Here is a 22802-nt window from a genome sequence, read left to right as displayed (position 1 = left end):
CTGTTATCCTTCTAATCACATCTCCTTGAGAATGCTCAATATAGTTGACTGTTTTGAAAAATACATGCATTTGGTGATGTTAAATTTTGTACATAATGTAGAAATTAAATAGAACAGTTGAAACATCATTTACCAAAGAAGCAAAAAAAGCTCTTGGCTTTGTCAAATTACATCTATCTTACATTAGTAACTTCACCGTTCAAATCAATAACATTGCCTGACATATTTGAATTAATTATGAAAGACTTACAATTTAAATAACTGGAAACTGTATCCCTGTTAAGCAATACTCTTCCATATATCAGTTTGTAGTCAGTCTATGTAAAATGTACATTACAAACCCTTTTGCTCTTATTTAAGCCCTCACAAGAAATTCCCATGAGTTTTTCATTATTTATTAGTAAAAGCCATTTCTGACATAGAGCAGGATAACTAGGAAACTGTGCATTCTATTTGAAACGGTACTACATCCTGGAACACAACACCTGAAATGTCTTCTAAAAAAGAATCATAAAAACACAGTTAACAAAATAAGAGTATTTAACACATAAGTTTTTTCAGTTTGCTTTGTCAGTCATGTTGAAAAATGTTCCAATTCGAAAGAGACACTTTCAACAAAAGCTCTGTTGAAATTTTGAATAGAATGAAGTTTGTATAGGAAGTATATAATTACCTAGTCCAAAATATCCACTCTTTTGATTATTTCCACCAAACAGACGTCCTCTACGTCTTCCTTACTTTCTAGAATACCCTTCTGAAAGCAGAAAGTGTCAAATTTATGCTTTGCTACCAAATTTATACGAGCCACGTAGCCGTAAATGAACAAAGTAAAACACTGCTTCGCATTCACCCATTTAAGCTACCGTTCTAAATTTTCAATATTTTGTAAACGGAAAGGGCACGGAACTCTGATATCTATGAGGCTAGATTAGAACATAGACTATATATAGAGGTTTTACATAAATAGGCGAAACCGAGGTTTTGCGTGGTCCGTTCTACGCTGGCTGGAATTTTATATTAATAAATGGTTTTAAAAAATTACATTTTGGTTTTATTTGAAATTTAAGTGGCAAGTAGAAAGTGATGTCAGAGGTTAGTCACGTGATGCAATTGAAATTATCGACCAATGAAATGCTCTCCTAATAAAATATTTTCGTTACAGGTACCTGTAATGGAAGTTTAAACTAACTAATGAAATTCAGCAAAATTACGTTCTCAGCGCCTTCATGCTGAGACCACGCAAACAATTCTGAAATTATTTGTATTAAGTTAACACTCTATGGATTAGGATCATAGAGTACTATATACTCTATGATTAGAATAAATGCGCATCTTTTTTCTATGATGCGCATGTGCAGTTTTGGCCAATCAACACTTAATGTCGAGACGTTTTACTGTCGTCTTTGAAAAACATGCCAATTCAAAGCACAGAGAAAGAATGCGTATGAGTAGTTTTGGCCAATCAAAACGGACACTGATGTTCTTTTACCGTCTTCAGGTTTTTCATAGTGGTGTAAAATTATAAGAATATTTTAATGAAAACAGATTTAAGGATTATTGCGATTTTTAATATAATTAGTTGTAATTAATATTATGTGTGGGGTTCCACTGAGGAGCCCCAAGTTTTGATTAGAATAAGTTAGCTGAGGCATAGATTTTTCAAAGAAGTGGTCATTTTTTATTTGATGAATATTTTCTCATAGGATACGAAAATGTCGTTAACGGTAATGAATCAATTCATTTCAAATCTTAAATCAAAAAATGAACAAACCAGGTCTAAAGCTGCCAAAGAATTATACGTTTATGTTAAGACGGATCTTCGGGAGGCAACTCCTGAAGAGATTACACACTTTTTAGATGAATTTAACCATAATATATTTGAAATGATGTCTAGCAATGATTCAAATGAAAAGAAAGGTGGTATATTGGCAATTGGTAAGTTGGGAAACATTTGGTCTTCAATACGTAATAAGTCTAATTACATACTAGTGTGTCTCATTGGAGCGGATGTTGGTAATATGACTACAAGAATTACAAGATTTGCTAACTATCTTAGGAATCAGTTGCCTTCAAATGATGTCAGTTGTATGGAACTGGTAGCAAAAACCATGGCGAATCTCGCTTTAGCTTCTGGTCAAAAAGCATCTCAATATGTTGAATTTGAAGTAAAAAAAGCTCTTGAATGGCTCAACAGTGATCGTGTAGAGGTAAAAAACAATGTTAATTTGGGTGTATTTTATTATTTATTACATTGCTAGAAGAAAATCATTAAAATCAAAAAACTTTTAGTCAAAAAGACATGCTGCTGTTTTGGTCTTAAAGGAATTTGCAACCGCTCTACCAACCTGCTTTTATCAGCAAGTTTCACAGTTCTTTGAATCAATTTTTTATGCTATTGAAGATCCGAAACAATCTATTAGAGAAGCTGCAACAGAAGCTTTAAGAGCTGCTTTAATAGTAACAGCACAACGTGAGAATGCAAAGAAAAATCAAAAAGAAGCCTCATCTTGGTTAGACATTTAATTTAGGGCTATTTTCAGCCAACAGTACTAGATATTAATTTTAGGTATAAACAGTGCTATGATAAGTCAGGCAAATTACTTAGTGTAGATCGTGGAGAAAAAATTCGAGATGAGAAAGCCCATGGTTCACTACTTATCTTGAATGAACTATTGCGATGTGCTAATGCTTCATGGGAACGGAAATATATAGCTCTCCAAGACAGCACTGACCCTAAACCACCCTTGGAAACTGAGGAATTTAGATTTAATAGACCAGTATTCATGTACCCAGTTCACAATAAAAGGAAAACGGACGATACAATCTTAACCGCTTTAACTCCAGCAAAACCAATAATAATTGAGTCCTCAATATGTCATCAATTAGTTGGAGAGAAATTTGAATATATATGTATTGATATTTTAGCTCAAAGATCATTAAGAGTTAATTTTGTCCAACAGACCCTGTTAACTATTCTTCCAAGATTGGCTGCGTTTGATAAGAAGAGTTTTGTAACGAGACATTTACCTAATGCTATGAGTTACTTGTTTAATATATTGAGGGGACGGGAGAAGGATAGAAATTCCGCTTTTATCACTATAGGTAAGAAGAGCTGTTAGTTATTATTCCAATCTGTTAATATTTTTACATTAAGTAAATATCAGTAAGGTTTTTTAATTGGTCTACCTGTGGTAGCCATGTTGATTTGGCATAGCTTGCTTAAAACTTACGAGTGGAAATCCAATATAATGGGTACTTTCGTAAAATAAATTTATTAATCAATGGTATATACAAACACATACATCTCCTGACTGACATATAAATATATATATATATATATATATATATATATATATATATATATATATATAGTCGGTATTAGATTTTCTCTCTGTATAATGTTTTTAAAATGACAAATTAATTTGTTTAATACCCATAGCTCATTTTATGGATTTGTGAAAAAAAATTACGTGATTTAAAATAGGATATACGTATTGTTTTAGGTCTAATAGCAGTGGCGGTTGAAGAAGAAATAGAACCATATGTAGACAAAATCATGGAATTAATAAAAGCTACTCTGCCTAGAAGCGAGACTCCGAGTAAAAAACGTCCAGTTATCGACAGCTGTGTATTTAAATGTGTTACCTTTTTGGCTTCGGCTTTAAAGAAACACGATAAAATGGACATTCCCAATATTCTTGAACAAATTCTTGCCACTGCTCTAAGTCCGTCGTTAACCATTTGCTTACGAGAATTAGCGAAAAAAATTCCAGTCCACAAGGACAGAATCAGTCTAGGATTGCTAAAAATGCTTTCCTGCATACTTTTAAATAAACCTTTACTGCACCCAGGCATGCCGAGAAATTTAGGCACTAATATTCCATATTTGTCGATGGGCATTGACCCGAACGATACTCAGCTAATTGTTCTTGCCCTTCATACTTTGGGAACTTTCGACTTCGAAGGACAAAGACTTTTACCATTTGTTCAGAGATGCGCGAAACATTTCTTAGTACATGAAGTTATGGAGATTCGTCTCGAAGCTGTACAAACCACGAGTAGATTGCTGAGACATGCTGTTAAAAGTGATGGGAAGTCTTCTAGCGAAACTGTTACCAGGACTGTTGCTGATGTTCTTCAAAAGCTGCTAAGTATGATATTGAATGAAATATATAGTTGCTGTTTCTAACGTAATTTTTCACGTATGTAGACGTTGGATTGACCGATAACGAGGCCCAAGTGCGTTACGGCGTCCTTACCTCATTAGATCCGAGTTTCGATCAGCATTTAGCCCAGGCGGAGTCGCTTGAAGCGCTTTTCATTGCTTTGCAGGACGAGGAATTCAAAATTAGAGAGGTGAGCACCTATTTTTTTTACAGATCGATGACAGCGAACCGTGCTTGATTTTCAGGTGGCCCTATTCACAATCGGCCGATTAAGCTGTATGAATCCCGCTTATATTATGCCAAGTTTGCGAAGAGTTTTGGTACAACTGTTAACAGAGCTTGAACATTCAGGCAGTGGGAGGAACAAAGAACAGGCTGCTACATTGTTGGATCATTTGGTTGTTAAAGCTCCAAGATTAATTCGACCCTATATGCAACCAATATTGAATGTAAGGTTCTTGTTCTTGTATAATCTATTCAAAATAACAGTGAACTCACGTCATCAAGATGTCGAACGTATCACCTATCGCAATTTGTAACTTCATTTTAAAATCAGACAATATTTTCCCTTTCATATTATTCTAGATAAAAAGAAATACAACCCCGTCTGATACGTTCGAATGTGTAACCGAATCAGCCTACAAAATTCGCCTGGTTGTCAGACCTCTGGAAAATTATCAATAAATTATTGATTATAATTACAAGTTATAAACCGGCAAACACTTTGGCGCTTTGCTTGTTTTAATAAATTTCAAATTGCTGCTTATTATTGTTTTGATCAAAAATACCATTTTATAATCAGAGTCAGAAACAGAATCCATCTCTAATTAGATACGAACAGGAAATAGATAATGGAGGTATTAGATGTACTTTTTTTATATTTATGATATTTGCTGACTACAACGAGAATTTTATGGATTAACAATTACAATTTGTTGTATGTTAAAGCCAAAATGAACTAAAACTCAGGGTTGGTGCGGCAACATTGCGATGTCATCAATTGAGGTGACGTGGGTTCACTGTTTTATTGAACGGATTATATATTCGTTGTTTTCTAAACAACTTTCGATGTACGGCAGGTTCTGGTACCTAAACTGAAGGAACCTGAACCAAACCCTGGAGTCGTATTATCCGCCCTGTATACAATCGGCGATTTGGCCGAAATTACCGGCGGTGATTCAGAATTACAAGTTTGGATGAAGGACCTCATGGTATCAGTTTTATCGTTATCAACACAATGAAATGTATAGGCAATTAGTATTTTAGGCAATTCTACTGGACATTCTCGGAGATGCTTCAGCACCCGATAAGCGATTCGCAGCTTTGGTTACATTGGGCCAGTTGGTCGGAGCCACAGGGCACGTTATCAGACCATATAATAAATATCCCGTACTTCTTGATGTTCTTATAAACTTTTTGAAAACAGAACAACACCCTCACATAAGAAGAGAAACCATAAGAGTGCTTGGACTTTTGGGAGCTCTAGATCCATATAAACATAAAATGTACAAAGGAGAAATTGACTATCAACCAGAAGCACCTACTTTAATTCCCATGCCTGACAAGAATGTCAGTGAAGATAGTGACCTGACATCAAGTGAGATGTTGGTTAACATGAGTTCTAGTACGTTGGAGGAGTACTATTTAGGTAAACGTTGAACCACTGACACTATTTCACAAGTCAACTCCACCATTTTTCAGCTATGGCAATAGCGACCTTACTAAAAATAATAAAAGATCCAACATTGTCCCAGTATCACACAACAGTTGTTCAAGCGATAACATTCACTTTTAAAAGTTTGGGAATTAAATGTGTACCTTACATATCCCAGGTAATGGCTTTCACGATTTTTTGTTATATTCGATAATACCATTTCCATTTACAGGTACTACCTAGTTTGTTAAAAGTGGTTCGGACAGCAGATATTAATTTCCGAGAATATTTGTTCCAACAACTAGCCCAATTAATTTCCATTGTGAAACAACATATTCGAAATTATTTGGATGATATTTGCGTTTTAATAAAAGAATTTTGGGGAAATAACTCAATACAAGGTAGATTTGTGATATTTGTTTCGAGAATCCCTAATATTGTTGTTAAGTGAATGTTATACAAATAAGTTGTAGAGTTTTTAAAAAAAACTTTGAAGTTTTATTCAGAGAAATTGGTACAACGTATTTTTTTAAAAGTATTGTTCGTTGTTAACTTCGACTTTCCGCCCTTCCTTTACTTTCAGGTAGGTAAAAGGTAGCGGCCACTCCTCATATTTTGAGTATATCGAGAAATCGAAATAATTTTTGGCTTCATAAGACCTAACTAAGACATGACTCATATCGGGTGAATGGGTATAGAGGTAGGGCATCACATTCAAATTGCTCATAGTAGATCACTTCGAAATAATCCCACTAAATGCATATCGTTGGCCATTCGTCTTATTATATTCATCATATTCAGTTTGACCATTGAAGTTAATACATGGCTGGGCTCTTCTTCTTCTGTCGGTCCGGCTGTTTTGCCAAGGAAAACGCAAAAACTTCCCCTCAGTGCAAAAACCTTTACTATTTTGTCTATATAATAGTAGTTGTCACTTGAAAAGATAGCATCCAATGTTGTCTTGACCCATGGCCTTAAGACGAGTTGAAATATCTTCAGCGTGGCATAAATGTAGGCCAATAATGCTTTCACTTCAGCAACTTCAAACTGATTATTTTTGCATTCTTTGTCGCTAATATGAAAATAATTATTTCTAGACCACTAGAATCACTACTTTCATGATTTTATCTTGTATATAGAATATGTTCTCCATATGCATCACACGTCACTGTTCATCAGTTATACTTATTCCGCAAATTGCATACTTAACAATAAAGCAAAATAATACTACTGATTTTTATATCAAAAAATAACTTTTAACATGAATATAGTTACAATAAAGGTCTTATAATTAAATTTATTTATTATAAATCTCTTATAAATACCTAAAAACGTATGCAAACACCTAATATGTCCGTATAGCTAGATATGTGCATTAAAAATTGAAAAAGAAACATATGTACATGATATAATTTTGAATATTTCATTATCAATAATTTATTTGGTCATCTCCATTATCAAAAGTTGCTTAGAGGCATGATTTCAACTAACTTAATCGTATAATTCTGGGACGACGACCTTCATATAGATAGAATTTAAAAGAACATTTTTTTTTAATTCATTTGTTCTTTCCGTGAAGGTTCAACCCAAATATTTTCTGGATGATTTACATCTCATACAACGTTTTTTTTATTTTCACGATGTTTCATCTGGACAATTGTCTTCTTGCAGTAATATATATACACATACATACAGAGTGTCTCAAAAAACTACATGAGACATTTTAAGGAATAATTTTAGTAAATCAGATAAATTTTCGTGTTTCGAAATGACCTCCTCCCGCGGCGATAGACAGGTTTAAACGCGAGCCTTAGAGATTTTCGACAATGGACGGCACATCTTCTGGCGTCAATCGGTCCCATTCTCGACACAGCGACTGCTTCAGTGACTTTAAGTTTTTGTGGCGTGTAACATAGGCCACGTTCGTTTATTAAATTACTTTTGTATTTGTTTAAACATATTTGCTCAATTGTTGAAATCCGAACTTCAATATCTAATTTTGGTATTCTAGGCACGATAATCTTTCTTCTGGAAAATATAGCTGAAGCTTTGGGGGCCGAGTTCAAACTATATTTACCGAAATTGATTCCACAGATATTGAGAGTTTTAAATCACGATACCTCCAAGGATAAAGTTAATACGATACGATTGCTTAAGGCTTTTCATAAGTTTGGAAACAATTTGGATGATTATATGCACTTAATTTTACCTCCAATCGTTAGGTAAATAGCTAACTCTATCATATTAAATGTCTTGATTTATAACCAGAACAAAATTAGATTGATAGATGCATCGGACTGTCCAATATCGGTGTCGAAGCAAGCTCTAGAAACCATTGATCAAATTGCTAAATCAATCGACTTATCCGATTACATTTCACGGATTACTCACCCCTTGGTGCGTACCATAGACAAGAACCCCGATCTTCGAGACACGGCAATGAACACTTTGTGTTCTTTGGTTGAACAACTGGGCAGAAGATTCCTGGTGTTTGTACCTATAGTTCAAAAAGTTATTGCAAAACACAGAATTGTTACTAGAAGGTAAATTAGTATAGAAAAATAATGTTATTGCATATATATACATTTTTTTTTCTTAGGTGGGAAATTTTGCTAACCAAAGTTACATCCGAGAGTACTATGGCTAATGTTCGTGATCTTCCTAAACCAACAAATCAGTAGGTGTTAAAGTTTTTAATTGTGTAGAGATAAAAAGAGATTTTTACAATTTTAACAATATAAACAATTTTATTTCGAGAATCAAAACTGACTACTTATAACCATCAATTTAAATTTTCATTACTAACATTAAAGCAGTTTGACATTACATCTTTTAACTATCAACGATATGTATTTTTCTGATTTAGTGTCGTGTGATTTTTATTGGAATACTGGAAACTTTTATACTGGTAATTTACGAATTTTTTTCTGGCATTGATGTAATAGTTCAATTTTAATAAAAATATGTCTATGTACAACTTAATATACTCCTATCTTATCTGGGAAAAGGCACTTGAAAAAGCCTTTATAAATTCTATATGTATTATTTTATAAAACAATGAATATGTTTATAGGGAGTGTAAAAATAAACGAGAGTTGGGTTTATTAGGGGATAATGCATCAATGCCACAAAGAATGAAAATGTCAGAATCCAATCTACAAGAAGCGTGGATACCACTTAGACGTGTTTCAAAGGTAAATAATGTTGCTGTGGGAACGTTTCCTGTTTATAAAATTCATTATTTCAAGGATGACTGGCTAGAATGGCTGAAAAGATTGAGCATTGAATTCCTAAAGGAATCACCTATACCATCAATACGATCGTGCTCTCCACTTGCTCAGACATACTCTCAATTGCCTAAAGACCTTTTTAATGCTGCATTTGTCAGCTGTTGGACTGAGCTAAGCGACAACATGCAAAAAGAACTGATCAGTCAGTATACGAACAAACGAAGTAAACAACCCTGTAATTTATTTGGATTTTAGATTGTTTGGAACTAGCTTTAACAGTACCTGATGTACCAGAAATTACCCAGACGATTTTAAATTTAGCAGAGTTTATGGAACATTGTGATAAAGGTCCTTTGCCGCTGGATGGGCGTTTGCTAGGCCAACAAGCAATGCACTGCAGGTATATTTTATATGCTCAGTATATATTGTCACATATTTCCCATTATAACGATAGTTTTGTTAAAAGTAGATTGTACATTTCTAATATATTCTCTTTCAGAGCATATGCAAAAGCTTTGCATTATAAAGAAGACGAATTTCTCCACGGAAGCATGAAGGATAATCAAGTTATTGAATCGCTGATATCGATTAACAATAAATTGCAGCAAAAAGAAGCTGCTGAGGGTTTATTGCAGCATGTTATGAGACAAGCGGGCGATGTACAAGTTCAGGTAGATTGTTGAATATTTAGTGAAATTATGAAAATATAATGACGATTTTCTTTTAGGTAAGATGGTATGAAAAATTACATAATTGGGATAAAGCTTTAGGCTTGTACAAAGAAAAACTAAATAGTGATGCGTCAGATCAAGAAGCATGTGTAGGACAAATGAGGTATGTAATATTGTATATATAATGATATCGTTTGCTACCAATATTGTTATTGTAGATGCTTAGAAGCTCTAGGTGAATGGGGTCAACTTCATGATGTTGTAGAAGCAAAATTCACTATACTGACGGAAGAGAATAAACAAAAAGCTGGCCGTTTAGCTCTGGCCTCATCGTTTGGATTACATGACTATCATTCCATGGAAAGGTTTCTAATTTTTTTCCTAAACCGTTTCTCTATTTCATTTCCATATTTTCAGATATGTTAACGTTATCCCTCAGGATACACAAGATGGATCTTTTTATCGAGCCATATTAGCTATACACAAAGAACAGTACAAACTGGCCCAAGAATTTATCGATCTTACAAGAGATATGATCGATACGGAACTAACAGCTATGGCTGGAGAAAGTTATCAGAGGGCTTATGGCGCAATGGTTCAAGTTCAGATGTTGAGCGAATTGGAGGAGGTATAATTGTAGTGCTACATATGGAATAATATTACAAAATTGCATCAAATCAATAGGTCATGCAATACAAGCTAGTACCTGAGAGACGCGAAATCTTAAAACAAATGTGGTGGCAGAGATTGCAGTCGGGTCAGAGGCTAGTTGAAGACTGGCAGAAAATAATACAAGTACATTCATTAGTTCTTCAACCTCATGAAGATGTGAAAACATGGCTTAAATACGCTTCACTTTGCAGAAAAAATGGATCTTTAGTAAGTTTAATTTTATAGAGTTAAGGGTAAATCCAACAGGCACTGTTGGAACTGCAAATTTTATAGAGGTGTGTATTTTTAACAAGGACTTTCGATTTTAAAAGTTATGAACGTCGTGGGATTAACAATTGGCTCGGAAGCTTATGCATTTGCAGTCAAAACTTGCATTGATTTTAACACTTAGAAAATTCTCAAAAAATGTTTGTTATAAAACAAGATGATGAACACACCAAGATATTCAGGAATTCCATATGACAGTGTACTGGGTTTGGTATTGTATCTCCTGTATACTGCTGATTTATAATATATTGGTGTGTATGGCCCATTTGTTGTATACTACCAACTAATCTAATATAGTTATCACTATCATGAGTCTGAAATATCATGATTCTAAAACAAAAGTAAAAGTGTTCCTTTATTGAAGTACGAACGATAAAAAAGTTGGAATAATGTAAACCATGGCGTTTTTTAAGGCCAACCACTTAAAACATCGATGAACGATGAACCTCTGAAAATGTATTAATTACATCAGAAAAAGTGATAACGTTTCATAAAGAGGTCAAACCAATTCGTGGATTCCTTCAAAATGTGTTTTCAAATATTCCGACGTGAATTCGTATACTATCTAAACGACACTACGTTTTTTTATAAGAAGCTATGACTGAAGCAATTCATTTATAAATATAATAAAAATACAATTGATTAATTTTCTTTCAGAAATTGTCTCACAAAACCTTAATGATGCTACTTGGCTATGACCCCGAAAAGGAATTTTATCAAAACAAACCATTGCCTGTATCCCAACCGCATGTAACATTTGCATATTGCAAACATCTTTGGCAAATGGAACAGAAACAACGAGCTTTCGATCAGTTACAAGTATTTTTACGCACCTATGCCAAAACAGAAGGAGTTGACAATAATGCTGTAGAAAGGCAAAGACTTTTGGCAAGGTAATCCATTATTTTACTATGCTTTCTTGCTGATATGTAACAGATATGTAATATATTCACTTAATTTTCAGATGTTACTTGAAATTAGGTTCGTGGCAAGAGAACCTCGAAGGAATTACGGCTTCATCTATTCGTTCTGTTTTGAAATGCTACGAAAAAGCAACAGAATTTGATAAGGATTGGTATAAAGCATGGCATTCCTGGGCTTACATTAATTTCGAAACTGTACTTCTATATAAAAACAAACAAGAACAAAAAGATGATAGTCAAGTGGTCAAAGCTGAAGGGACCAATCAAGAAATTGATACAAATGAACATGCCGTTTCAGCAGTCAAGGGTTTTTTTAAGTAAGTGATTTAAATTTATATGCATAGGAAAAATTATAAAGGGGTATCCGATCATTTTTCGAGCTACACAAATAATTGATTAATTTTTGTAGGGATTCAATTAAATATTATATTAAGTATATAAAATAAAGTAATCCATTGTTTTTAACCATTGCATATAAAATAGATTTTTCTTAAAGAGCTTTCATTTAAAAAAATTATCATTCTTGAAGATAAATCACATATGTTGTGACTGACGAATCGCCTGCTATTGTACATATCAACGGCATCCAGTTAGAATAAGTGCAGGAGTTCAAGTACTTTGGATCCGAAGAAAGTGGCCGAATCTACTGCTGAAATAATCATCCGAATCGTCCAAGCTGCAAGAGCTTTTGCTGCTCTAAGACGGTGTGTAAAACAGAGGAAATACTATAATCAAGATTAAAATTCTGCTGGATAGATTGATTGCTTTTTTCGTGAAACACTCTGAATGAAACATTTTGACAAGATCGACTCTTCTATAAAGTTGTACAATTATTTTGAATGCGTGTGGTGCATTCAATACTAGGAATGGTGAAAATATCAATTTACAAATATTATTTTCAAAAAAGTATAAATAGTTGTAACGAGAATATTTAGTTATAAAGTAAAATATCGATATTAAAAACCCAGGGTTTTTGAAGGAGAATACCGAACTTTAGTTCTGAGATTTCTCACCCCGGTCCTAAAGTGAAAAGCGGAAAAAGTTGGATATGAAAATCTAGGGTCTTTGAAGGAGCGTATCAATCTTTTGTGGCCTCTGTTTAAAAAACGAAACAGTTGTCAACTGATATGTGAACAAATCTTTAATCACACTCATATTTCAATTTTTTACGCAAATAATTAATATTTTAACTCTCATAAGCGCGAATTGAATATTTATATAGCTCAGTATTTCATTTCCAAACACACTGAATTTAACGATGCGAATTGATAGTAGATAATGGAAATGTAGTCGAACAACTTAATATTTCGTAATAAAATTTAACTACTTTCTTTTATTTCATTAAAGATCTATCTACCTGTCCAAAGGCAGCTCATTACAAGATACTCTGAGATTACTTACTTTATGGTTTGAATATGGACATTCAGCTCAAGTTTCTAACGCTATATCGGATGGAATTAAAATGGTAGATAAAAACACTTGGTTGCAAGTAATTCCGCAATTAATTGCCCGTATCGACACCAACAGGTTGTTGGTTCCTAAACTTATTAACGATCTTTTGGTAGATATTGGGAAGATTCATCCTCAAGTGTGTAGTTTGCGTTTCAGCGATATCGTAAAGTAACGCGGTATTTATTGTAGGCGTTGGTTTATCCTCTTACAGTAGCATCGAAGAGTAGTTCGCCAATAAGAAGAAATGCTGCGGATAAAATCCTGAAATCTATGAGCGAACATTCACCTACGTTGGTCACACAAGCGATAATGGCATCAGATGAACTTATTAGAGTAGCCATTTTATGGCATGAAATGTGGCACGAGGGGCTGGAGGAAGCATCCAGGTAATGACCATGATATTTGTGAATGATGTATTTTCATTTAAGTCTCCAATTTAAAGGTTATACTTTGGTGAGAGGAACATCGAGGGTATGCTTCGCATTTTAGAACCGTTGCATCTCTTGATGCAAAAAGGACCTGAAACATTAAAAGAAATCAGTTTCAACCAAGCGTATGGTCGGGACCTAGGTGACGCACATGAGTGGTGTCAACGCTATAAAAAAACAGGTTTAACATTTAAATACCATATAATTTCTCCAATATAACAATTCAAACAATTTTTGCTAATGGAAATAATTCACAATTGTTGAACGCATCATTTTGTTACCTGTTTTAATTAATTGGTATGCTACTCATATTTTAAGTTCACAACGATTATAGATTTTCTTACTCTTGGCACAGAACAGTTTAATACAAGACAGATTTTTTAAAAACTTTTAAAGACTTTAAATAAGCATAATTTGTTGTCAATGGAACTGTCATCTTTATTTTACCGTGTTTTATCACTGTAATTGACAATATATATTATTGTTGATTTTATTCCACCTTTTCATTACCATTTTTAAGTCCTATATTTAAAATCTATTTATATCAGCAGTACATTTATAAAACTTGAACAAATTACAATTTTTCTGAGTAGTAATGCTTGTGTATATAATTTTGAACATAAAAGACAAATATGCAAAAATTATACTTTAAACAAAATAACTATATAATTATAGGGACAACAGAATAAGCTTTTGAATATTACTCGTATACGATTTCCTTTTCAGGTATCTAATATTTGTGTTCGACTCTCATTTTTATTTTTTATACAGGAAATATCAGAGAATTAAACCAGGCTTGGGACCTTTACTATCACGCATTTAGAAGAATATCTAGACAGCTACCACAGTTAACTTCTTTGGAATTAACCTATGTTTCACCTAATTTATTGAAGTGTCAGGACTTAGAATTAGCAGTACCAGGTAGTTATGCTCCCGGTCAAGATATAGTACGCATCGCTAACTTCCATAGATCATTAGAGGTGTGTTTTTTCATTCATCGTTAATTCCTCAACACCTTATCTAATGCACATTTTGTTTAGGTAATTACATCCAAGCAACGACCGAGGAAACTCATCATTAGAGGCAGCAACGGTAAAGATTACATGTTCTTATTGAAAGGACACGAGGACCTTCGTCAAGACGAACGCGTTATGCAGCTTTTCGGTCTTGTAAATACCTTGCTGCTCAAAGACCCAGAGACATTCAGAAGAAACCTAACGATTCAGCGATACGTCGTTATACCACTGAGCACCAAATCTGGTCTTATAGGTTGGGTCCCGCATTGTGATACACTTCATACGTTAATTCGGGACTATAGAGATAAAAAGAAGATATTACTGAATATTGAGCACAGAATAATGTTACGTATGGCCCCTGACTATGATCATCTCACTGTTATGCAAAAGGTAGAGGTTTTCGAACACGCTCTGGAACACACGCACGGAGATGATCTGGCAAAATTGTTATGGCTTAAAAGCCCATCCTCTGAAGTATGGTTTGAGAGAAGAACAAACTACACAAGATCTTTAGCAGTAATGTCGATGGTGGGGTATATTTTGGGACTGGGTGACAGACATCCGTCTAATTTGATGTTGGACAGGCTCAGTGGTAAAATCTTACATATTGACTTTGGTGATTGTTTTGAAGTCGCAATGGATAGAGAGAAATTTCCCGAAAAGATTCCCTTCCGATTGACTCGAATGTTGATTAACGCAATGGAAGTCACGGGTATAGAAGGAACCTACCGTCGTACTTGTGAGAGTGTTATGTCCGTACTTCACCGAAACAAAGATAGTTTAATGGCCGTATTAGAAGCATTTGTGTATGATCCACTCTTAAATTGGCGACTGATGGAGACGAATTACAAAAAGTCGGCTTTGGGTGAAGTGGGCTCGTTTTCTACTGGTACATCTCAAGATAATGATCTCGATACGATTCCCTTAAAATCGCTGAGTATGCTGAATAGAAGATCGTACGCCGATATACCCCACGATATGACTCAACCTGATATGGTCAGCAAGAAGGCAATGACTATCATCAATAGAGTCAGAGATAAATTGACTGGAAAAGATTTCCACACGGAACAAATGTTAACTATTCAAAAACAAGTGGATCTTTTGATACAGCAAGCTACCAGTAATGAAAATTTGTGTCAGTGTTATATTGGTTGGTGTCCATTTTGGTAAAATCGTCAAACTCTCTTTTTCCTAATTGCACTTTTTCGTACAAAATGTGTTTTTTTTGTTTCAATATATTCAACTTTTCTCTGTATTTTTGGTTTCATTACATTCACTAAAATTCAACCCAACAATCAAAAAACATTACAAATCGGCTAGCAGCGTAGAGGTCATATGACCTAACACTTAATGGTTATCTTGAAGATAATCACTGATCTCATTCATTCTTGGTGAAAATCGCATCCACTCTTACTACCATATCTCGGCCAACACATGCTATAGGATGAATCCAAAGCTTTGTCCGAACGCTATTGACCGACTGCAGCATTTATGGCCTTAGGTGCTGTTCCTATAGACTCCGCTCTCTATGATTTTGGTCATATGAGGTCTTTTATTGATGCAGCTCATTGTGTTTCATTCAAAAGTTTCACTTTGCCGTTGAAGTGTGAGTGGATTTCCTTCACCATTCAGTCCAAATATACTCGAACCATTGCAATCTGCGTTTCTAAATTTATTTCTCGATTATTTATCCACATCTTAAACGAATAACTTAATTTTGAATATGTTGCCGGGGATGACACGCACAATTTGTCTAAAAAACTGCATTTGAAAAATCAAACTTCTGAAGAACTGTCAAAATAAACGTTCAGAAGGGCGACGTTTTAGTCCTTTTTACTTTTTTTGAGTTTTATTCTCTGTAACATTTGCCGTTTTCTACAGTTTTTCCATTTAGCGAAAGCTTATGCCAGCTTCGCCGATTCGGCTTATTGTTGATATCCAGTACTTGAACTCCTTCAACTGTAACTGCATACAGTTGGGATTAACAATACCAAATAATCTACCAGTTATCAATACTTTGGCATTTTCTTTATTTATTAAAAATCTAACGATTGATTTTAACCCTTCGGTTATGAACGGACTTACGATATTAATTTTTTATTAAAAGGTTATTAATTCATTTAAATTATTTACATTGATTTATTTCACACTTAAGTCAAGTGATTCTTTTATTTTAGTTCTATCTATTAGCACTTCTTAGAATATCGCGATTTATATTTAGTAGAATTTTTATTTATTTCGTATAACAAATTACTATAACAATTTTAAAAATAAGTTTAAATCTTAATTGCATGTATTAGAGTAATATAATAATTTACATTTAATTAATTAACACATAATTTACCTTTATAGTCCGTCTAAAAGAAAAGGTTTCAAAAAACGTAACGTCCGAATGTGAATTAAACTTATCTTTCAACTTTTCAAGAATCTTCCTGCTAATTTAACAATACGCGCTATAAATACCAATTGAATCAACATACCAATATGAAATAATAAACATTTAAATAAAAAGCTATCCTTAAACAATTAAGAGACTGTAATTATGTAAAAAAATAACTTGAGATTTTGGCAGTTTCAGTATAGACCGAAACAAATAAAACAAGATATTATTGGCTAGTACAGCCCATATGCGCTTAAATAAAATGAATATTTCAATTTAGTCCGGTTACATATGACGTTTTGGGGTTCTTTTTACGGGATTGCATTTAGTCGAGAAGTAAATTTAACGATAGTGTCTCTCTTTGAAAAACAATTTATGACAAGAGATAACAATTATCAAAATTTTTGGACAATTAGTAGAATTTAAAGTCGAAAAACTTAACTGAAATTAAAATCACTTGTATAAAAAGATATTATGTTGCTTGCACTTGCACTACTTCAAGTGTTCCAATCCAAAAAAGTCCACGCGTTACTCAATGTCCCATGGTTTATGATGAATGTCAACACTCACCTCGAATCCGTTGGCCGAAGGCATCCCGTTGGTGAAAAGTTTTACGAACATGCTTAGGGTAAGGTTCTCTCTAGGCGCCTTAGAACACGACAACATCTCGATAAAATCCCTACCCATCCACAAACCTCGGTAGATAGTCAACTATAGCAATACCAGTCGTAATCCAGGGTCTCTGTCCGCAAAGCACTTCACTATCCAGAACCCGAAGCGACAACAGCAAAAGACCATTTCGTTTTAGCTGGTCATTCTCGAACAAGAAAACAAAAGGTTCGCAAGTATTCACGAAATATTCACCACTGTTTAACAGCTCAATTGAAAAGTTCCCGGTCTACCATAGTAAAACACATTTTTTTGGCAAAATTTGTTTTGTTTTATTCAACATAATTCCCTTCAAGGGTGATACACTGATTATAACGACCCTCCAACTTTTCGAAAAGTTCTCCCCAGCGAGCATTATTTTGAGATCTGAGAACAAGAAATAGTCGCTGGGGGCCAAATCTGGAGAATACGGTGGATGAGGATGTAATTCGAAGACCAATTCATGGATTGTTGCCATCGTTTTCCCTGACTTGTCACACAAAAGCAGCCATTTTTCAGCGATTTTGTCCTTCAAACGGTTGATGGTCCTTCCTTTTTCAAGGTAGTCAATGAAAATTATTCCATGCGCATCCCAAAATACAGAAATCCATAACCTTGCCAGTCGACTGTTGAGTTTTCCCACACTTTGAAGCGGATTCATCGTGTGCAGTTCACTCGGATGACTGTCGATTGGACTTCGGAGTGAAATGATGGAGCCATGATTCATCCTTTGTCACATATCGACGCAAAAACTCTCGTTAAAAACTCAGGTTTATTACGCTTGATCATTTTCAAACACTGCTCAGAATCATCAACTCGTTTTTGGTCGAAAGTGAGCTCACGCGGCACCCACTTTGCACAGAACTTTCTCATATCCAAATATTCGTGAATGATATGATGTATACGTTCAGTTGATATCTTTAGAGTATCTGTTATTTTATTCAGTTTCAATTTATACGGTCATTCAAAATCATTTTGTGGATTTTTTAAATGTTTTCGTCGATAACAACCTCTTTTGGCCGTCCACTGCGTTCACCGTCTTCGGTGCTCATTTCACTACGTTTAAACTCAAGTTTTTGCTTCAAGTGTATTTTTTCCCTTCAAAAAGCAATATTTTATCAATATGCGAAATTCCTTTTTATCCATTTTTTTCACAATAACAAAAGCTCCTTCACTCAAAATGCTATAATTCACAAACCAATGTTGCGACAACTATCAAATTTATACACGCATCTTTTGAGGGCTAGGACTAACTAAAAAACATATGGATTTAATTCTAGCAGCGCCATCTATGTGTTAGGCCGGGGACTTTTCAATTGGCGTGTTATTAGTCAAGTTTGTTAAATAAGATCGATCCGTATGATCGAAGATAGTTCAGGTATTTTATAGTATTGTAACTGTAAACATAAGTAATTAAGAAACAGTTTACGTTTATTTAAAGAAAAATACCCAGGAACTAATTGATGTCAGTTTCGTGAATCACTGGCATCTCTAAGAACAACTTATTTTTGACCCTATTGAACCAGCGTTCCGGAAATTATTTACTGAACAAGTAATTCAACAGTAAGCCATTAGCCTACCGATGGTAGGTTATTCCACTGGCCCATGTTACTCCCGTTGCTCGCATTTCCATTGCAGTTTTTTAATCATTTATTACAATAAGAATTCGTGAATGCTAAGTGGTATTTGCTCTTTGGTAAGTAATAAAACATATTTTAGAGAGATTTTTTGCGAGCTTTAGTTTTTTTTGGGAGCTTTGCAGCACTGCCGCTAATAAACCGCCACTAACGTCATCTATGACATACATCAGCTACTTTATTGGAAGGATTATATTATTCACCATTCTCGTGAAAATAAAGCTCATGTTCAAAATTTTAAAAACTCATCATAAATAATACACAATATAATCCCATGTGGTTTTATTTTCTCATCAGATGTTTTATTTACATATGTATTTTTTACATTTAAGCTTGTGGAGGATCGACTAGATCTATTTGCTCAATAGCAGGGATTAGTTTTTCCACATTAGGCACTTCGCATTCTACAGTAGCGACAGGTATTTCGCCTTCTTGTAGCCGTTTCCACGCAAATTCAAACTCGAACGACGATTCTACTCCAGGTTTATCCACTAAATGCGGTTTCATTTTGAAATCTTCTTGCACGGCTAAGAGCGCTAATTTGTCTTGAAAATCGCATTTTACTATTTCCTTAAACAGTTCGTCTGGCGTCATTAAATTCGGTACACCCTTCTTTTGGAAGAACTAAAAATAATGATTTTTAGGATAAAGTTCAGTAACGAAATTCAACCTTTTACCTGGATGACATTAGAACAATCCCTGTACAAAAATACAAAGGCGTTATTGTGATTAGGCTCCACCGACTGACTTACGTCGATGAAATAACAAGAATCCCGGAACCAAAGAACGTTATATTCCGATAAATCAGCGTGAATCAAGTTGGCGTCGTTGTACATTTTTTTCATGTTATTAATTATCATTTCGTATGCAACAATGTAATCGCCATCACTCATTATAGCATCCTTCAACTTTGGGGCTGGCTTGTTGTTCTCACCAATAAACGACATAACTAAAACATGCTTTTTTAACCAAACGACTTTGGGACATTTAATTCCGGCTTTCTCTAGACGCATTAAATTAGCCATTTCTTTTTCCGCCCATATATGAACGACCTTTTTTGATGTTTGTTTACCTAAGGACAAAATTAATATATAACATTGATCCACGCCCCGGCGAATTAAAAAATCTCACCTATCCGATCTTTAAATCTGTAGTCGTCTTTAATATATTGATCTCTATTTTTGAATTCCGACAATGTCGTTTTAAATACTTTTAAAACGCATTCTTTAGGGGGTGGTTCTTTTATATTGGAAAAATCAGGATTGCCGTCTGCATGAATAACAACAGCCTCTTTACCTGTTATGAAACAAAATATTGTCATAAAGAAAATAAACGGCGAATCTGGAAATCTCACCTACACTAATAACACCATTTACGCAATTTAATAAACCAAAATTAATCATTTTGTAAATTAAGAGTCTGGTACTTTCATCCATTCCGAATTCCGCCGTAGCTCTCTCTCCCTTCTTGTCATGTATTTTATATCTTCTTAATTGTTCTTTATCTGAATGCTTCTTTAAACTAAGATAATAATTTATATAATATATAGGAAGTACGTACTTAACATTTTAAATTCGAAGTTAAGATGCATTTAAAGATACTATTCTGAAGGATTGTCAATTAGACTATTAAATAATCAGCTCATGTTTAAGTATCTTCATACAAATGGAATGCAATAATCAATCTGAGAACTGAATGTCAAAAAAAAAGGGTAAAATCTAGTGACAACTTGTTCACATCTGTCTACATATATTTTGAATGACATAATTCACATATTGTTAGTAAATTAAATTTTTTTTTGAACATAAAATTTGCTGTTAAGTGAAGATTATTTTTTGGCGTTAACGGTAGCTGTCAGTTTCGTAAGAAATCAGCTCCAAAATAATTTTTGTCTCCTTTTATCAACAATAATGCATGCATCTGTGTTCTGTTCAAAGTTCTCTAACAAATCCACTGTTCTGTGTGACATTTAGATATCAATTGAATTTTAGAAAAAAAAAACCATTGTGTCTCACACCTTAGGATTGGTAACATATTTATAATTTGAGTAGAGAAGATAACAAAATTTATTATTTGATAGAGTAACACCTTGCCTTGACATAAACATAATTATTAAAATGATTCATGTGATGCTTACTGTAATAAATAAGTTGTCATTTATTGTATATCCCTCAAAATTAATTCACAGTATACTAAATACTTAAATATATATTTATATACATTTATAGACGTCATTATAATGGAATCTCTTACCAATTATAAACCTTATTTGACAATTTTAAGTCAAAATTTTCTCCATCGCCAGTTTGAAACTCTGGAGGAAAGGATAATAATTTACAGGCGTTTTTCCTTCCATTATTAACTAGGTCATGCTTAGTTATTATGCTGCCATTTTGTTGTTTCTAAATTAGACAATGTTAGTATACAAAATAACATAAAATATGTAATAGCTTACTTTGTAACCACAAACAGGTATAGAATCAATGTCTCTTTTAAGCATATCAAACCTATCCCAATCCTTTCTATCTCGAATATCCTCTATTTCTTCAGGCTCTGACTCACTTTCCAAATCTAATGTATGTAAAAACTAGTAATAATGTAAATAATGAATACTAACTATTACCTAAATTTTCTGGAATTCTTTTAAAATTTTTAAAGGATATTGAAACTTTTGATGCCCCATTAAACTTTTGTTCAATCATCTTCAACATTTCATCGAATTCTTTATCATATCCCATTTGTAGCAATTGGGCAATAACGGCGTCACTTTGAACTGATTCATTTGAAATTGCTTTTAAAACATCGTCAGGTATGTCTTCGACTGTAGCATTATTACAAGCAGTATTCAAAGAGTTACAAAGAGGTGGGCCGGCTTCATCAAGTTTTCCTTAATGCGTTCACTGGATTAATTAAATATTATTTTACAATCTACATGTCTATTACCTTCACCCATGTTATTCAAGTATTTTTTTACTTCTTTGTCTTGAAGATCTTTGGCTAACTCTTCAGACATTATATCCGTTAAATTTACAGCTTGGGGCTGTTGAATTTTCGCCCACGGACAAGACATACTTAAAGACTTTCAAACTGAACAAAATGAGATCTTTTATGAAAATGAGGATCGTTTTTCTTTTCAGTATAAATATAAAAAATAAAACGATGGTGAAATATAGTGAAATTAAAAATTAGTGTTGTTCGATTATAAATGATATAATCGACATACGTCAGCGTTAAATAACTCGATTACGATATGACACAATGTTGCCATTCAATACGAGATATTTAGAAAATATCCGAATTAAACTTTAATTTCACCAGAAAAATAGCTTTAATAAAATGTTTTATTTAGCAACATTACATTGTTGCGATATTCAACTTATTATGGGAAGCACAATTCTTGGCTTCCCGTTTCGTTTTTAATTGTTTATAGACATAAGCGTATGAAACCAGATATTATGTATAGACGAATATTAGTTATTCATTTTATTCAACTCAATTAATACGTTTGCAGTATATCTAAAATAATTACTGTACAAAATATATACATTTATTTTATGGTTAACATTCAAACAGGTAGTACTATTACTAAAATTGTTAATATTAATAAATAATACACTTTAATATAAAACGATGGTCGATTATGCCCAATACTAACTGA

General features: G+C 33.7%; 2 protein-coding genes across 2 annotated transcripts; one reads left to right on the top strand and one right to left on the bottom strand.

Annotated features, from left to right (window-relative positions):
- Nucleotides 1-1414: 1414 nt before the first annotated feature.
- Nucleotides 1415-15734, top strand: mTor (serine/threonine-protein kinase Tor). The gene is made up of 29 exons (XM_076401781.1): nucleotides 1415-1935; nucleotides 1990-2207; nucleotides 2290-2510; nucleotides 2567-3102; nucleotides 3504-4151; nucleotides 4211-4356; nucleotides 4412-4615; nucleotides 5246-5377; nucleotides 5433-5814; nucleotides 5868-5998; nucleotides 6053-6221; nucleotides 7832-8042; nucleotides 8100-8363; nucleotides 8420-8497; nucleotides 8894-9014; nucleotides 9069-9252; nucleotides 9306-9450; nucleotides 9550-9721; nucleotides 9778-9884; nucleotides 9940-10086; nucleotides 10139-10349; nucleotides 10406-10600; nucleotides 11318-11553; nucleotides 11625-11900; nucleotides 12931-13171; nucleotides 13225-13421; nucleotides 13478-13644; nucleotides 14235-14443; nucleotides 14504-15734. The coding sequence occupies exons 1-29, from the start codon at nucleotides 1713-1715 to the stop codon at nucleotides 15647-15649; spliced, it is 7317 nt and encodes a 2438-aa protein (XP_076257896.1). The 5' UTR covers nucleotides 1415-1712; the 3' UTR covers nucleotides 15650-15734.
- A 3677-nt stretch (nucleotides 15735-19411) lies between these two features.
- On the bottom strand, nucleotides 19412-22376 carry LOC143204238 (serine/threonine-protein kinase RIO3). The gene is made up of 8 exons (XM_076416772.1): nucleotides 22088-22376; nucleotides 21768-22031; nucleotides 21600-21715; nucleotides 21398-21546; nucleotides 20499-20665; nucleotides 20276-20440; nucleotides 19822-20216; nucleotides 19412-19768 (listed from the first exon to the last, which is right to left on the bottom strand). Exons 1-8 carry the CDS (start codon nucleotides 22212-22214, stop codon nucleotides 19472-19474), a joined length of 1680 nt encoding a protein of 559 aa, XP_076272887.1. The 5' UTR covers nucleotides 22215-22376; the 3' UTR covers nucleotides 19412-19471.
- Between the last annotated feature and the right edge of the window lie 426 nt (nucleotides 22377-22802).

Source organism: Rhynchophorus ferrugineus, unplaced genomic scaffold (assembly GCF_030347505.1).
Source record: "Rhynchophorus ferrugineus isolate W39M unplaced genomic scaffold, kcgeb_rfMv2 rfM1, whole genome shotgun sequence".
Classification (NCBI taxonomy): domain Eukaryota; kingdom Metazoa; phylum Arthropoda; class Insecta; order Coleoptera; family Curculionidae; genus Rhynchophorus; species Rhynchophorus ferrugineus.
Note: the sequence above shows the minus strand (reverse complement) of the source record. Positions and strands in the feature narration are given on the sequence as shown.

Coding starts and splice junctions, on each gene's coding strand:
- mTor (XM_076401781.1), top strand. CDS start 1,713: ATGTCGTTAACGGTAATGAATCAATTCATTTCAAATCTTAAATCAAAA. Junction 4,357..4,411: donor AGGAATTCAAAATTAGAGAG/GTGAGCACCTAT, acceptor CTTGATTTTCAG/GTGGCCCTATTCACAATCGG. Junction 9,451..9,549: donor CAACAAGCAATGCACTGCAG/GTATATTTTATA, acceptor ATTCTCTTTCAG/AGCATATGCAAAAGCTTTGC.
- LOC143204238 (XM_076416772.1), bottom strand. CDS start 22,214: ATGTCTTGTCCGTGGGCGAAAATTCAACAGCCCCAAGCTGTAAATTTA. Junction 21,547..21,599: donor TACCTGTTTGTGGTTACAAA/GTAAGCTATTAC, acceptor TGTCTAATTTAG/AAACAACAAAATGGCAGCAT. Junction 20,666..21,397: donor TCAAATAAGGTTTATAATTG/GTAAGAGATTCC, acceptor TTATTATCTTAG/TTTAAAGAAGCATTCAGATA.